Source organism: Mustelus asterias, chromosome 6 (genome assembly GCF_964213995.1).
Source record: "Mustelus asterias chromosome 6, sMusAst1.hap1.1, whole genome shotgun sequence".
Classification (NCBI taxonomy): Eukaryota; Metazoa; Chordata; class Chondrichthyes; order Carcharhiniformes; family Triakidae; genus Mustelus; species Mustelus asterias.
This window is the reverse complement of record NC_135806.1, coordinates 32,837,990-32,855,943: the sequence shown is the minus strand read 5'-3', so window position 1 is coordinate 32,855,943 and position 17,954 is coordinate 32,837,990. Positions and strand designations below refer to the sequence as shown.

Sequence of the window (17,954 nt, the reverse complement as noted above, 5' to 3'; positions counted from 1 at the left end):
GGGGACATGGATTCAAATATCACCATGGCAGCTAGTGAAATTTAAATTTCGTTAATAAATCTAGAACATATAATGGTGATATAATGAACATATAATCTCAATAATGGTGGCCATTACAACTATCATCGATTGTTGTAAAAACCCATCTGGTTCTCAAATATTCTTCAGGGAAGGATTTGCAGTTCTTGCTTGATCTGGCCCACACCAATGTGGTTGACTCTTTACTGCCCTCGGCAATGGCCTAGCAAGTCACTGAATTAAAATGTAAACACGGATGGGCAATTCTGGCTATGCCAGTGATGCCCACATCCCATGATTTGAAAAAAAACTCAATTCATTTAAATTTCTTCATGTTATATTCACATTTGGACATTGTGCAATCACATTTACTCTCAGGACTCTAATTAGAGCTTGGGAATAGCACTTTCAAATTTTGATTCAAGATTTGGAGGGGAAGGGGGATTGCCCAGGTCCGCTAGCTCCCAGTGAGCGTTGCACTGGCCTGGAGAATTAGGAGTTGGTGGAAAAACGGGTTCCTTGCTGGTCACCAATCCTGTTGTGACCCAGGCCATGCTGTTGGCTCCGATTGCGTTCCTGTCCATACAGGCAGGAACCTAATGCATATTGAAGTTCACAACTTTAAATATAATTAATGGGCTTGAAGTCCGATTTAAATAGCTCTCGCTATTCACCCACCTCCCCCGCGGGACCATCATGGTTGAATGCACCTGAAGTACCCCATTGATCCTGATTGCAGTGTTGACAGAGTCTAAGCCTGATTGTCAGTCTGTGGTTCTACTCTTTGAAGTGGAAATAAAGATAAACACTGGTGGCGAGAGGATGATAGAAATTCATTGAACTGACAGTTGAATCGTTTACGAGACACTGCATGTTAAATTTGTTGCAGATTAAAGGCTTCAAGTGCAATGGAGAGGGTTTCAACAATTTCAGTTCACTGGGATGCCTCAGCAACTTGAAATCAAAGATGTGTGCATACATTGGGGCTGAGTGCACAATTGTGTAGACTGGAACCCCCATCCCTCCCCAAGTAAAATTGATATCTCCTCTCAGTGAGGGGAGTTCAAAGGGGTCTGCTGTCACTTGCAGCTGATGACAGGGAGAAAGGAAAATCCCTGCTGCAGAATGGAGTGCTGCAATGATTTAAAATCCTGCCACATGCCCAGGGGCATGGAGGTTAAAGTTACCTGGCCAGGTTAGATGGAATGGTCTTGCTAAATTGCCTCTTAGTGTCTCAAGATGTTTAGGTTAGATGGATCGGCCATGATAAATATACGAGGTACAGAGATCGTGGGGGGAGGGGGCCTGGATAAGATACCCTTTCAGAGAATTGGTGCAGCCTTGATGGGCTGAATGGCCTCCTTCAGTACGTTTGGGATTTTATCATTCCACTTCAGACTTTACACAACTGACAGGCAGGAATGCAGATATTAATTACAGGAATGCCTGAAATCGCCATACCTGGAATGATCTTCAGGTTTGCCGGGTCTAGAAGGGACAGGCCAGTCACGACAAATGGTGAGGTCAACCCATTGCCCTCAGCCCAAGTCTACCCAACCCCTAGGACTCTTGAGGGACCCTTCCTCTGCATCTGGCATCAACAGAGGAGCAAATGGCCACTGGACCTATCTCCAAGTCCACATGGGGCCCAAGGAGTCAGGCCAGTGTGTCAGTGCCAGGGCACATGGCCTGAAGGGGCCAAAGTGGGGGATCTGCCAGAAAAAGGGGGCCTAAGTGTGGGGGTCTGAAGGGGAAGGGATGTTGAGTGGGGGGGTCTGAGGGGGAAAGGAGACGAGTAGAGGTCTTCGGGAGGGTCAGCCCTCTTATCTGACATCAGTACTGAATGTCAGATAAGTGGTCTGATAGTTTAGCAGCAGCTGTGAAAGAATTAAAAGAACTGATGGTTTGACAAAGTTGGGTGTTGTCAGTGTACTCGTGGAAACGAGTACCCTGCTCAGTAAACCTTCATGTTTGTGCAGGCTCTCAATTATTGTGTAATGGCTGTGGAGGCCGGAATGTGGAAATCCTGTACCAGAAATTGGCCCCCACCATCTTTGTGGGGATTGGGGTGTTGGGGAGCAGCTGTGAGTCAAACCTTTACAGAGACTGATCTGATTTTGGCAAGGAGCAAATGGGAAATATGGGTGGCAACATGGCACAGTGGTTAGCACTGCTGCCTCACAGCACCAGGGACCTGGGTTCAATTCTCGGCTTGGGTCACTGTCTGTGGAGTTTGCATGTTCTCCCCCTGTCTGTGTGGGTTTCCCCTGGGTGCTCCGGTTTCCTCCCACAGTCCAAAGATGTGCGGGTTAGGCGGATTGGCCATGTTAAATTGCCCCTTGGTGTCAGGGGACTAGCTCGGGTAAATGCATGGGGTTATAAGGATAGGACCTGGGTGGGATTGTGCTCGGTGCAGACTTGATGGGCCAAATGGCCTCCTTCTGCACTGTAGGATTCTATGGCTTGTGCACATTAAACCTTCAGAGAAAGTCTAAACTTACCGGGAGTTCTTTGGATCTGATCCCAGGACAGCTTTGGGAGATTTCAGGTGCATTTTTGGAGAGGTAAGGGAGCCTTTCAGAAAGCTCAAATACCTTTTTAGGATTGTTGAAACTAGACATGAATGTGTATAAAGGGTGTGTAAAGTCATTGAAACTGTCATAGAGAGTGGTCAAGGCCTTTAAATCTCCAGCACCTTTTTATATTTTTGAAAAACTGTTTGCATAAGAATGTAAGAATTAGGAGCAGGAGGAGGCCATCTGGCCCCTTGAGCCTGCTCCACCATTCAATAAGATCATGGTTGATCTTTTCGTGGACTTGGCTCCACTTACCCGCCCACTCACCATAACCCTTAAGTTCCTTCTCAACTCAGTCCTAAATCTGCTTCCCCTTATTTTGAGGCTATGTCCCCTAGTTCTAGTTTCACTCGCCAGAGGAAACAACTTCCCTGCTTCTATCTTATCTATTCCCTTCATAATCTTATATGTTTCTATAAGATCTCCCCTCATTCTTCTGAATTCCAATGAGTATAGCCCCAGTCTACTCAGTCTCTCCTCATGAGCCAACCCTCTCAACTCCAGAATCAAGAACAAAAAACAAAGAACAGTACAGCACAGGAACAGGCCCTTCGGCCCTCCAAGCCCGTGCCGCTCCCTGGTCCAAACTAGACCATTCTTTTGTATCCCTCCATTCCCACTCCGTTCATATGGCTATCTAGATAAGTCTTAAACGTTCCCAGTGTGTCCGCCTCCACCACCTTGCCTGGCAGCGCATTCCAGGCCCCCACCACCCTCTGTGTAAAATATGTCCTTCTGATATCTGTGTTAAACCTCCCCCCTTCACCTTGAACCTATGACCCCTCGTGAACGTCACCACCGACCTGGGGAAAAGCTTCCCGCAGTTCACCCTATCTATGCCTTTCATAATTTTATACACTTCTATTAAGTCTCCCCTCATCCTACGTCTTTCCAGGGAGAACAACCCCAGTTTACCCAATCTCTCCTCATAACTAAGCCCCTCCATACCAGGCAACATCCTGGTAAACCTCCTCTGTACTCTCTCCAAAGCCTCCACGTCCTTCTGGTAGTGTGGCGACCAGAACTGGATGCAGTATTCCAAATGCGGCCGAACCAACTTTCTATACATCTGCAACATCAGACCCCAACTTTTATACTCTATGCCCCGTCCTATAAAGGCAAGCATGCCATATGCCTTCTTCACCACCTTCTCCACCTGTGACATCACCTTCAACCTAGTGAATCTCCTCTGCACCCTCTCCAGTTTTGAAAAATCAGGGTTTGCTGTTTCACTTTGTCTGTTGATATAAGCCAGGGGGTTACCATTACAGAATTAGAGCTGCATGACTCATAAGTACTCATTTATAGAGTCATAGAGGTTTACAGCATGAAAACAGGCCCTTCGGCCCAACTTGTCCATGTCGCCCTTTTTTTTAAAAACCCCTAAGCTACTCCCAATTGCCCGCATTTGGCCCATATCCCTCTATACTCATCTTACCCATGTAACTGTCTAAATGCTTTTTAAAAGACAAAATTGTGCCCGCCTCTACTACTACCTCTGGCAGTTTGTTCCAGACACTCACCACCCTCTGTGTGAAAAAATTATCCCTCTGGACACTTTTATATCTCTCCCCTCTCACCTTAAACCTATGCCCTCTAGTTTTAGATTCCCCTCAGTTCAGTTTGATGCATCCAAGTGCTTATAAAATCTTTTAAGTGGGACCATAAATACAAATATTTGTTTTTAATAGGAAGTTTAAGGTAGTGATTGGATTCTTCATCAATGAGAATTTTCATTTAAAAATGTGAATTCATCAATAGACACTTAAGAACTTTATTTCTTCTTAGTTTAGATCCTGACACCCACCTATGGTGGATACTGTGTGAGTTGGCATGGAGGTTGTAAGGACACAGGGTTGTGTTACGTGTGGTTGGCTTGATTTGACAGTAAGTTGGCATTGGGGCTATCAAGGGCCATGGGGCTGGGTAGAGGGCCATTGGTTGGAATGGAGGGTAAAAGGGACCAGGGGTGTGGGTAGAGGAACATAGGTTGGCATGGAGGATATGAGGGGCATGGGGAGAGTTAGAGGGGCAAAAGCTGGAGTGTGGGTAGAGTGGCATAAGTTTGTATGGAGGGTATGAGAAGCCTTTGGCACATGAGATGGCACGAGTAGGGAATGGGGAATGTGTGGGTGAGTGAGTCGTGAGGGCTATTTTTGGTTGTATTAATTTTCTCAGTAAAGGTGGTCCTTTTTGTCCTGCCTGTCTCTGCACTCAGCAGCTCTTGTGCTGCCTCCAGATCATTTCTGAGGATAGCAGGCCCAACTCACACTTCACCCTCCAGAATAAAAATCCAACCATATGGGGCACCTTTTCCTGGCTTGGGTTTTTGGAGCTGGGAATTGTCCCGACTCTGCAGGAGCAAAAACTCAGGCCAAGGAAATGCACTCCAGTTCTGTTTATCTCAGAGCAATGCTTTGGAAAATCTAAAAAACATGTTTTAAGTCTCTGAGTTGTTTGTGGCATGTCTTATTTCCAGAATTGCAGGTTTGAAGTACCAGGTTCCTAAAATTTCTGGGCCTCGCAGCTCTGAATGGTCCTTTCCATTAATGTCGCACTGATCCAAAATGATTAAGATTACAGATGTTCCTTCTCGGCACACACCCATCCACCACAACTGTGGAAATTGATTTCTTTTGATGTCTTAATGCGTGCTGTTTTATTAATAGGCTTGGTTTAAAATTAGCACCTTTAATTATTTTAATCCAAATAGGGTATCAAAGGGCAAAGTCATCTCCATCTTTGAATCTACTCTGTGCATTCCAGACAGCCACTTGTCTCATCTGCCTGTTCTAGTCATTCAGTCCCCATTAAGGATCTTGTAGCATCAGTCAAAGAAGATCAGGAGGCTTTTGATGAATAATGGAGACCGAAAGCAGATTAACTCATCTTTCAAACGATCCCTTTTTGTGATACTTGGTTGTGCACAAAATGCTTACTGTGTTTGCATAGCTGGTATTACTAGACTTTGATGTAGTACGTTGTGTATGAAATGCTTGACGTTTGAGAGACACAAGTTGTCACATAGATGCAGATTTTCTTCTCTAATACCGTTCCGTAACTGGTTGCTAGTAGACATGGAAAAAAAACACTTGCAGTTATCAGGTTTGTCATGTCTCTCGGCAAACTCAGTGGGTTTTTTCTGCCTAAAACCGAGACAAAGAAATGGAATGTTGATTTAAAGTATTACCAAAGTACAGCATCTTCAATGATGCAGGGCTCTCTATCTTGTACTCTAGTCCAGGAGCTAGATTTACAGCCAAAGCCTTGGTTTGAGAATGGTTTCAACCAAAGTCACAACTGATTAGGAGCTTAAATGCAATAGGCTTCTCTTGCATCAGTCATTTTGGGGAAAACCGAATTATTTGTTGATATGTTTTGCCAAGGTCCAACTGAGATTGGAAATTTAGTGTGTGGAAAATTGCGACGTAAATCAGCATTTTATGAATCCTTAGTGGGATATAGTGATGTAGAAATTTGTGTGCACACTTCTCCCTTGGTCCAAGTATTGTCAATGACCAAATATTTTCCTAAGCCTTATCAAATGAGCTTTGGGTGGGCAATTGAACTATATCCAAGTGTCTTTTTAATATTATAATTTATTCTTAGGATTTGGGTAATGCAAGAAAGGCACTATTTATTGCCTATACCCCATTGCTCTCGGAGCATTCAGAGCCAATCATTTCAAGTGAGACTGGACTAACATGCAAGACAGATGGAAGGATTAACAGGTTCCATTCCCAGAAGGATATGAGTGATTCATTTGGGTTTTTATGACAATCTAAAGACTGAGGTGGCCTGTGACATAATAGAAAACCTTGTGAAATTGTTTGGAATCATGATTTTGATTTGATTTCATTATTGTCACGTGTATTAGCAAACAGTGAGAAGTATTGTTTGTTGCGCGCTATGCAGACAAAGCATACCGTTCATAGAGAAGGAAACGAGAGAGTGCAGAATGTAGTGTTACAGTCATAGCTAGGGCGTAGAGAAAGATCAACTTAATGCAAGATAGGTCCATTCAAAAGCCTGGTGGCAGCAGGAAAGAAGGTGTTCTTGAGTCAGTTGATACCTGACCTCAGACCTTTGTGTCTTTTTCCCAATGGAAAAAGGTAGAAGAGAGAATGTCCAGGGTACATGGGGTCCTTAATTATGCTAGCTGCTTTACCGAGGCAGCGGGAAGTACGGACAGAGTCAATAGATGGGAGGCTGGTTTGCGTACTGGATTAGGCTACATTCACGACCTTTTGTAGTTTCTTGTGGTCTTGGGCAGAGCAGGAGCCATACCAAGCTGTGATGCAACCAGAAAGAACGCGTAATATGATGACCTGTAAAAGTTGGTGAGAGTCATAGCTGACGTGCCAAATTTCCTTAGTCTTCTGAGAAAGTAGAGGAGTTGGTGGGCTTTCTTAACTATTGTGTCGGTATGGTGGGACCAGGACAGGTTAGAAATCATAGAAACCCTACAGTACAGAAAGAGGCCATTCGGCCCATCGAGTCTGCACGACCACAATCCCACCCAGGCCCTACCCCCATATCCCTACAGATTTACCCACTAATCCCTCTAACCTACGCATCTCAGGACACTAAGGGCAATTTTTACCATGGCCAATCAACCTAACCCGCACATCTTTGGACTGTGGGAGGAAACCGGAGCACCCGGCAGAAACCCACGCAGACACGAGGAGAATGTGCAAACTCCACACAGACAGTGACCCAAGCCGGGAATCGAACCCAGGTCCCTGCAGCTGTGAAGCAGCAGTGCTAACCACTGTGCTACCGTGCCGTCCAACACTGTGCTACTGTGCCGCCCAGGTTGTTGGGGATCTGGACACCTAAAAACATGAAGCTCTCGACCCTTTCTATTTCATCACCATTGATGTAGACAGGGGCATGTTCTCCTCTAAGCTTCCTGAAGTCGATGACGATCTCCTTCATTTTGTTGACATTGAGGGAGAGGTTATTGTCCACCCACCATCATCATAGAAGCATAGAAACCCTATAGTGCAGGAGGAGGCCCATCAAGTCTGCACTGACAACAATCCCGCCCCGGCCCTAACCCACAACCCCACACATTTATCCCACAAATCCCTCTGAGCTATACATCCCGGGACACTAAGGGGCAATTTTGCATGGCCAGTCAACCTAACTTGCACATCTTTGGACTGAGAGGAAACTGGAGCACCCGGAGGAAACCCATGCAGACACGGGGAGAATGTACAAACTCCACACAGTGACCCAAGTCGGGAATTGAACCCAGGTCCCTGGAGCTGCGAGGCAGCAGTGCTAACCATTGTGCCACTGTGCTGTCCCAAAGTATAACACCGACGAGGATGGGATTCGAACCCACGCATGCAGAGCACAAAGGATAAACAGTCCATCGCCTTAATCACTCAGCCACCTCATCATGCTCCATTCACCAGTTCACCAGATTCTCTATCTCATTCCTGTACTCTGTCTCATCATTGTTTGAGATCCGACCCACTATGGTGGTGTCGTCAGAAAACTTGAAAATCGAGTTGGAGGGGAATTTGACCACACAGACATAGATGTGTAAGGAGTATAGTAGGGGACTGAGAATACAGTCTCGTGGGGCACCGGGGTTGAGAATAATCGTGGAGGAAGTGTTGTTGCCTATCCTTACTGATTGTGGTCTGTGGGTTAAAAATTACAGGATCCAATTGCAGAGGGAGGCGCCGAGGCCCAGGCCACGGAGTTTGGAGATGAGTTTCGTGGGAATAATAGTGTTGAAGGCTGAACTGTCGTCAATAAATAGGAGTCTGACATAAGTGTCTTTGTTATCTAGGTGTTCCAGGGCCAGGGAGATTGCGTCTACTATGGACCTGTTGTGGCGGTAGGCAAACTGTAGTGGATCCAGGCAGTCCAGGAGGCTGGAATTGATTCGTGCCATGACTAGCCTTTCGAAGCACTTCATAATGATGGATGTCAGAGCTGGCCGATAGTCATTAAGGCACGCTGCTTGGCTTTTCCGTGGTCATCGTCTTGAAGTAGATAGGGACCTCACTGCTGTAAAGGGAGGTTGAAGATGTCTGCGAATACCCCTGCCAGCTGATCTGCACAGGATCTGAGTGCTCGTCCAGGTACCCCATCCAGATCAGTCGCCTTCCGTGGGTTGACCTTTGAGAAAGCTGCTTTGACATCTGCAATGGTGACCCCAGATACAGGTTCATCCAAGGCTTCCAGGTGGCGGGCATGCTCTCGCTGACATCTTGCTCAAAACGGGCATAGAATGCATTGAGCTCATCAGGGAGGGGTGTGTTGGAGCCGGTGATTTTACATGCCTTCATCTTGTAGCCTGTTCTATTTTGCAGACCTTGCCATAGTCGGCGGGGTTCTGTGTGGCTAGCCTGGGATTCTAGTTTGGTCCGGTATTGTCTTTGGCATCTTTGATGGATCTCCTTAGATCGTACCTGGCTTTCTTGTATATGTCGGGGTCGCCTGACTTGAATGCCTCAGACCTTGACTTCTTCAAGCAGTGAATATCCCTGTTCATCCATGGTTTCCATGAATTTCATATGGAAAAAGCTTTATATTATGAAAGCATTAGAATAACACAAATAAGAGTAGTGGTTAGTGCTCTTGTCCAGGACATTATTGTTTCACTGGATATAAGCAAATGGCTGCAGATGCTGGAATTCCAGCATTTTCTCTTTTGGTTTCATTGGTGTTTCACCTTGGACGATTTGACTTCAAATCTGGGGACATTTTCTCTCGACCATCTTTTTATTCATCCTTGGGATTTGAGGGTTGCAGGTAAGGCCAGTAATCAGTGATCGGTAATCCCTGATTGCTCTTGAGAAGGTATTGGTGAGCTGCCTTCTTGAACCAATGCAGTCCAATGCTGGAGAAGGATCCACAGTGGGATTAGGGAGGAAGGGAATTCCAGGATTTTGACCCAGTGACAGTGAAAGAACTGCACTATAGTTCCAGACCAACATTGTGCATTCCAATGCATCTGCTGCTTTATCCCAAGATATTCGGATATTCGGATGTTGGTGTCAAAGGAGCTTTGGTGATTTGCCACTTTCATCTTGTATGTAGTACGTATTACTATCACTGTGCCAATGGTGGAGGGCATGAATGCTTAGGTTGGTGGATGGAGTGCCAATCAAGCGAGCTGCTTTGTCCTGGATGATGTTGCTGTGGCAGCACTCATCCAGGCAAGTGGAGAGTATACCATCACACTCTTGACTTATGTCTTGGAAACATCAGACAGACTTTGGGGAAACAGGAGATAAGTTGCTGGCCACAGAATTCCCCCCCGAGGATGTGATGGGGGGGGGGGGGTGAATTCAGCAATGGTAATGATGGAATGTCAAGGGGAGATGGTTCGATTCTCTCTTTTGGAGTATTGTTGCCAAGCACTTGTGTGGCATGAATGTAAGAAGTAAGATGCACTGAAATGGTGCATAAATTATGATTAAGCAGATTATCGAGAGACCAGAGATCACTTTACTCTGCAGCTGAGAGTGCTTAATACTGGGTCAAAGTGGACATGTATTCTATTCTCTGGCACTTTGCTCACCTCGAGTATAAAGTTCAACTCTCAAGTCGAAGACCCACACACTTACATTTCCCATTGTCAGTTTTTTGCCACCAGCACTATTTCTGCTGTTCCAGTATGTTAAGGTTTTTAATGAAGGATGACCTCTGCCTGCTAAATCATCATTTAATAACACCTGTGACTGTGGTGAACAAAAGCCATGTGCATCTTAATGGTAAGAAGTCTCACAACACCAGGTTAAAGTCCAACAGGTTTATTTGGTAGCAAATACCATAAGCTTTCGGAGCACAGCTCCTTCGTCAGATGGAGTGGTCTCTGTCCTCAAACAGTGCAAACAGACACAGAAATCAAATTACAGAATACTGATTAGAATGCAAATCTCTACAGCCAGCCAGGTCTTAAATGTACAGACAATGTGGGTGGAGGGAGCATTCAACACAGGTTAAAGAGATGTGTACTGTCTCCAGACAGAACAGCTAGTGAAATTCTGCAAGCCCAGGAGGCAAGCTGTGGGGGTTACTGATAATGTGACATAAATCCAACATCCTGGTTTAGGCCGTCCTCATGTGTGCGGAACTTGGCTATCAGTTTCTGCTCAGCGACTCTGCGCTGTCGTGTGTCGTGAAGGCCGCCTTGGAGAACGCTTACCTGAAGATCCAAGGCTGAATGCCCGTGACTGCTGAAGTGCTCCCCCACAGGAAGAGAACAGTCTTGCCTGGTGATTGTCGAGCGGTGTTCATTCATCCGTTGTCGTAGCGTCTGCATGGTTTCCGCAATGTACCATGCAGACGCTACGACAACGGATGAATGAACACCGCTCGGCAATCACCAGGCAAGACTGTTCTCTTCCTGTGGGGGAGCACTTCAGCAGTCACGGGCATTCAGCCTTGGATCTTCAGGTAAGCGTTCTCCAAGGCGGCCTTCACGACACACGACAGCGCAGAGTCGCTGAGCAGAAACTGATAGCCAAGTTCCGCACACATGAGGACGGCCTAAACCGGGATGTTGGATTTATGTCACATTATCAGTAACCCACACAGCTTGCCTCCTGGGCTTGCAGAATTTCACTAGCTGTTCTGTCTGGAGACAATACACATCTCTTTAACCTGTGTTGAATGCTCCCTCCACCCACATTGTCTGTACATTTAAGACCTGGCTGGCTGTAGAGATTTGCATTCTAATCAGTATTCTGTAATTTGATTTCTGTGTCTGTTTGCACTGTTTGAGAACAGAGACCACTCCATCTGACGAAGGAGCTGTGCTCCGAAAGCTTATGGTATTTGCTACCAAATAAACCTGTTGGACTTTAACCTGGTGTTGTGAGACTTCTCAATGTGCTTACCCCAGTCCAACGCCGGCATCTCCACATCATGACTACCATCTTAATGGTGACACTTTTTCTGCTGACCATTAAATTGAGTAGTTTTGGCCAAGCATTTTGTAATTGGACTGATTTAAATATTTTAAAGAATATTGTCAGACTTGTTGAGTTTTGGTTTCTGATTCAAATCAATTTAAAATTTCCAGTCTCTTTGGGGTCTTTTGTGTGATGCCTTCGTCTTGAGGGTTAATTCCAAGAGACTCTGTGAAATGGTGTAAGGTAATGGCCACTGAAGGTCAGTGGCATTATATTTTCCTCATTAATTGCTTGCAGTTTGAGCAGTTGAACTATAGTTTACTTCTTTCACCTTCTCGACAGAGAAATGCACTAGTACATTCATTCCTCAATATTGGCTGTATTTTTTTGATTCTAGAAGTCTTGCTCAATTACATTATTTAAATTCACACCTGGCAAAAAAAACATTGGGAAGGTAAATTATTGTTTTGTGAATAAGCACCTGACACAAATTAACCAAATTACCTATTCCAGCTTCATTTATTTTAATGGGCTCAGTTTAAGAAGGGGAACACTGGGATCTGGCTTGGGACTGAATGAGTTTGGATGCAGCAAGAGGAAACAATACTGATAAATCCCATAAAGGCAGATGCTTTCTTGATCTGTTTAACATTCTTTCTCTGGTGTTTAACTCAACTTCATTAGCCCCACAGCTGTCTTTTGAACCTTTTAGTATTTTCACCTCTACAGCTTTTTTGAAAGAGTATTTCAGAAGTTTATCATTCTTCGAGTAAAGATGTTCATTTTTCCAATCGGCTTTTTTATATTTCATATCTTTTTGTCTCCTTTACTTGAAGTTATTTTCAAGATTCTCCTTTTTGAGTTGTGTACTGATTTGTATGCCTTGGGATCCTGCCTTAAGTTACTCTCCAACCTGTAGTGTTTGACTTTCTCTAATCTTTCTTCACGACTCGTCACTCTTCATTTAGGATCATTCACATTGCTTTTCTTGCAGCTTGTCCAATGCATGAATGCCTCTTTTGAATCATGATGATAAATACACAGTATTTGGAGTGAGATCTGACTAGTGTATTATATGATGTGGAGATGCCGGCATTGGACTGGGGTAAACACAGTAAGAAGTCTCACAACACCAGGTTAAAGTCCAACAGGTTTATTTGATAGCAAACGCCACTAGCTTTCGGAGCGCTGCTCCTTCGTCCGGTGAGTGGGAGATCTGTGGCAGATCTCCCGCTCACCTGATGAAGGAGCAGCGCTCCGAAAGCTAGTGGCGTTTGCTACCAAATAAACCTGTTGGACTTTAACCTGGTGTTGTGAGACTTCTTACGAGTGTATTATAGCTACCGTAGGTTTAGGATGGAACATAATACCATCCCCATGACGAATTTGATGGCACTTAATTAGGTGGAGGATGGAGGCTGATCATTAAAGAGGTTATAGCTGGGCACTTCAAATATTTCAAGGTAGTTGGGAGGAGTAGGAATGGTTTTGTGAAAGGAAGATCATGTTTAACCAGTTTATTAGAGTTCTTTGAAGGAGTAATGTGTGTGGACTGTAGACGTACTGTTCTTGGATTTCCAGAAGGCATTTGATAAGATCGTACCTCAAATGTTATTGTAGAAAATAAAGGCTGATGTTATAGGGAGTAACATTAGCATGGCTGGCTGGCAGAAAAGAGTGAGGACACATAAATGTGTCTATGTCTGATTGGCATGATGTGACGAGTGGAGTCCCTTGGGTATCTGTGCTGGGTTTTAATGTTTTACAATTTATATCAATGATTTAGATGAGGTAGGGAAAGCATGGTAGCAAAATTTGCAGATGACGCAAAGAAACATACAAACATAGAAAATAGTTGCAGGAGTAGGCCATTCAGCCTTCGAGCCTGCTCCACCATTCAATATGATCATGGGTGATCATGCACTTTTAGTATCCCACTCCCGCTTTCTCTCCATACCCCTTGATCTCTTTAGTCACAAGGGCCATGTCCAGCTTCCTCTTGGACATATCTACTGAACTGGTCCCAACAGTTTTCTGTGGTAGAGAATTACACAGGTTCACAGCTCTCTGAGTGAAGAAGTTCTTCCTCATCTCAGTCCTGAATGGCTTTCCTCTTATTCTTAGACTGTGACCCCTGGTTCTGCACTTCCCCAACATTGGGAACATGTTTCCCGCATCTAGCCTGTCCAATCCCATCAGGATTTTATATGTTCCTATGAGTTCCCCCCTCATATTTTTCTAAATTCCAATGAGTATAAGCCCAGTCAATCCAGTCTCTCTTCATATGTCAGTCCTGCCATTCCAGGAATCAGTCTGGTGAATCTTCGCTGGACTACCTCGATAGCAAGAATGTCCTTCCTCAGACTGGGAGACCAAAGCTGCACACCGTATTCAAGGAGTGGCCTTACCAAAATCCTGTACAACTCTAGTAAGACATCCTTACTCCTATACTCAAATCCTCTTGCTATGAAGGCCAGCATGCCATTAGCTTTCCTCACTGCCTGCTGTACTTGCATGCCAACCTTCAACGAATGTTCCACCATGACACTCGGGTCACGTTACACTTCCCCTTTTCCTAAACTGCCGCCATTCAGATAATAATCTTCCTTCCTGCTTTTGCCACCAAAGCGGAAAACCTCACATTTATCCACATTATATTGCCAAGTACTTGCCCACTCAGCCAGCCTGTCCAAGTCACTCTGCAGTCTCTTAGTATCCTCCTCACAGCACAAAGATGGATGGAAAAATATATGGTGAGAAAGACAGAAGGAGTTTGCTGACAGATATAGATGGGTTGAGTAGGTGGGCTAAAATCTGGCAGATGGAGTATACTGTGGGAAAATGTAAAGTTTGTTCACTTCAGCGGGAAAAATAAAAAAGCTGAGTATCACTTAAATGGAGCGCCGAGATGCAGAACGACTTGAAGTTTTCTAGTGCATGCATGTATCACAAGATGTTAGAATGCACGTACTTCAAGTAATTAAGGCAGCTACTGGAATGCTTTCTTGTATTACTCGAGGAATTGAACTTAAAAGTAAGAATGTTATGCTTCAGTTATACATGTTGTTGTGAGACAACATTTCAAGTATTATGGGTAGCTTGGTCTCCTTATTTAGGGAAGGATGTAAAGGTGTTGGACGCTGTTCAGAGAGGGTTGGCTAGATTGATACCTGGAATAAGTGGGTTGTCATATGAAGACCGGACAGGCTGGTCTTCTATCACTGGAGTTTATAAGTATTAGTGGTGACTTGGTTGAAGTATGTAAGAACCTGAATGGTCTAGACGAGGATGGACGTAGAAAGGATGTTTCCTCTTGTGGGTGAGTCCAGAATTGGAGAAACATTGTTTTAAAGTTAGGCGTCATCTTATTGGACAGAGCCTGTATAGCGCGCAAGAAATAATACTTTTCACTCTATGTTCACATGTGATCATCGTATATCAAATCAAATTAAAAGATGAGAATCTTTTTCTCAGAGTTACGCAACTTTGGAACTCTACCTCAGAAGGCGGGGGTCATTGAATAGAGGTAGATAGACTCTTGAACCTAAAAAGAGGGCAGGGAATTGGGGTTGTTCAGGTAGAAGGAAATGTGGAACTTGAAACACGAACAGATTAGCCATGATCTTATTAAATGGTGGAGCAGGTTCGAGGCCCACTTGTGTTCCTATTCCGTATGTTCATACGTAACATCTTGATTTTAACATTCTTAACCATGTTTTCAAATCACAACAAGGTCTCCCCTTTCCCCCCATCTGTAATCTCTTCCAGATCCCCAGTCCTCTGAGATATCTGTGCTCCTCCAACCCTGGCTGCTTGAGCATCCTGATTTTAAAAAAATTGTTCCATTATCGGTGGCAATCAAGAGTACGGAGAAGGACTGAGCTTGTGGAATTTTCTCCCTAAACGTTTCCACCTTGCATAATTCATGATTTTGTTGACTCCATCTACACTTTCCGCTGCCTCGGGAAAGCAGCCAACATAATCCAGGACCCCACACACCTCGGACATACTCTGTTCCACCTCCTTCCGTTGGGAAAAAGATGCACAAGTCTGAAATCACAAACCAGCTGACTCAAGAACATTATCTTCTCTGCTGCCATCAGACTTTTGAATGACCTACCATATAATGAGCTGATCTTTCTCTACACTGTAGCTTTGACTGTAACATTATATTCTGCATCCTCTCCTCCCCTATGCACTCTGTGAATGGTATGTTTTGTCTGTATAGTGCGCAAGAAACAATACTTTTCACTGTATACCAGTACATGTGACAAGTATAAATCAAACCAAACTCCTAAAGCAGAATTTCAAGCAAGTGAAAAGAGAAGTTCTTTCTTATTGAGCTTGATGATTTACATTTACAAAACATACAAGAGAGTGTTTTATTTTTGTTTAACTCCTGGTGTGAGCAGATTGCAGTGATGCTGCTGATGTTGGTAATGCAGCCCAAAAGGTCACCATTAAGAAATTCTTGATGCAAATTGATGTGATTTACATTACGGCTTTGAAATACAACCTCAGTAGGTCGATTATAAGTTTTAATTCCCTCATATTGCCATGCAACTAGTAGCGTGATGGATGGAATATTGTTTTTTGCTCAGTTTTTGCTGTTCTCGAGATGCAAGGCCAGCTCATTTATTTTGAATCAAGGGAGAGCATCCTAGAGAACTTGATAGAAGAGAAAAAAGCCAGTTGGCTGTGCCATGCTTGTGTTGGCTCACTAGCTCCTCAACCCTGCTTTTCCCCATTGTTCGACAAATGAACTCTTTTTAATCTGTTTCTCTGACCCTTTATCGTTCCTTCGGAAATGTAATTGTATATCAATATTATCACAATGGATTGGTAATAGGTTTCTATGTCATTTGGATAATGGAGACTTATTACACCTTCTGAACCAAATCACTCCATCTAATTGGCTGAAGTGCTGCTCTTAACCAGGAATAGCGGGACACCTTGACAGAGCTAGACTGTTGTCCACTTGTGACCAAGTTCTTGGCCTGCTCTAAATATTTCTTCCTCTTAAAATGTTTTGAATACAAGAGAGTAATACATTTTTTACTGAACATCCTTCCAATTGCATATTTAAAATATTTTTACTTCCTTTATTTTTCAGACCAGTTCTTAAATAATATGAACTAGTTCCCGATGTACTGAATTTGTGCCACTTTACATTTAAGGGGCAGATTTGGATATATGAGAAGAATTGCACATGTGTGGTTGTGGCAACATTATGCTTATAAATGTGTCACGTATCACTTTTGATGTTGAGGAATGGGCTACTGTTGCATTTTGGGATTTTTGCAAATCAACATGGCAGAAATCACCAGTTTGGTTGACATTTTCGCTTGTGAAGTTCTAATGCAACATCAATTTTTATTTTTACCTCCATAACATTTAGCTGGAATTTTGTTCAATTTACTCTTGTTGCTTCTTTTAATAATCAAGTTTTGTTCTTTCAGTCTTGCAGCCATTCAATGCAAAGCCTAATTTACTGAAGAAATGTCCTGTGGGAGCAGTTCCTGTGCCTCACCTGAAAACATTTGTTACACTATTACTACCGGATTTCGTCCAATGACCATGTGGACCCCATGGTTCCTGATGATACTTGTCAATACAGCAGCTGTAACAGGTGAGTTATTAGATTACAAATGGAACAGAAATCTTAGCATCGGGAAATATGTTGTGTTCATTTAGATGTCAAATAGAAACTCATATTGAATCTGAATGGTCAAGTGCTTTTACTTCATTGGCTACTTAACTTAGTACTGCCTTTGCATATGTTTTAGGATGCAGCGATATTAAGCATAATCCTATCCAAATGTCCAGTCTCAGAGTATTGAAACAAATCAAAGAGAACAAAAATAAGCACAAAAATAAATTCAGTCTCCTGGATTATTTGGGCTAGGTTGCCAGTGCGCTAAAGTCCAAAAAAGCCCAAGATCATTGTTTGGACATTTCTGCTCTCTACTGTGTATAATTTTCTCATAATAAATAGGGTTTAAGGTAAGGTACAGGTCGTATTGACTCAACTCCACAAACCCAAGGGTGGCAGATTTGATTTCCAGTCTATGCTAGCTTTGACTGGAGTGGAACTTGGAGTGCCGGCTCCAAGTCCCACTCCAACTGACTTGGAGGCCAGTTTATGGGAGGAAATGTTAAGTTATTCAATTACTCTTTCAGGAGGTGTATGTCCGTTGATATTGGTTGAATTTTGATTGCAATTATCCCTTGACTAAATAGCCTATTTAGAATGGCCAATTGGTGATGTGTCTGAGGGCTGTGATTTAAAGCTATAAGGAGTGTCACGGCAAAGTCTCACCACACAGATTGTCACGAAGGATGATGAAGACTCTCTGCTGACTAACTGTTAACTGGGGACAAATTAGGAACTTCTTCGCCAGTATGGCATGTTTTACTCAGTCGATTAAACTCACTAAGCTAATGGGAGAGCTTGAATTCCTTCTCCATTAATCTTCTG

General features: G+C 43.8%; 1 protein-coding gene across 3 annotated transcripts in view; it reads left to right on the top strand.

Moving 5' to 3' along the window:
* The window catches only part of LOC144494796 (adhesion G protein-coupled receptor L3-like), a 978,643-nt gene that overhangs the window by 177,027 nt on the left and 783,662 nt on the right, over positions 1–17,954 (top strand). For all 3 annotated transcript variants that reach the window (XM_078214147.1, XM_078214145.1, XM_078214146.1), the window contains exon 3: positions 16,936–17,105. In XM_078214147.1, coding sequence (XP_078070273.1) covers positions 16,976–17,105 — 130 coding nt within the window. In that variant the 5' untranslated portion in view covers positions 16,936–16,975. The remainder of the gene's footprint in view (positions 1–16,935; positions 17,106–17,954) is intronic.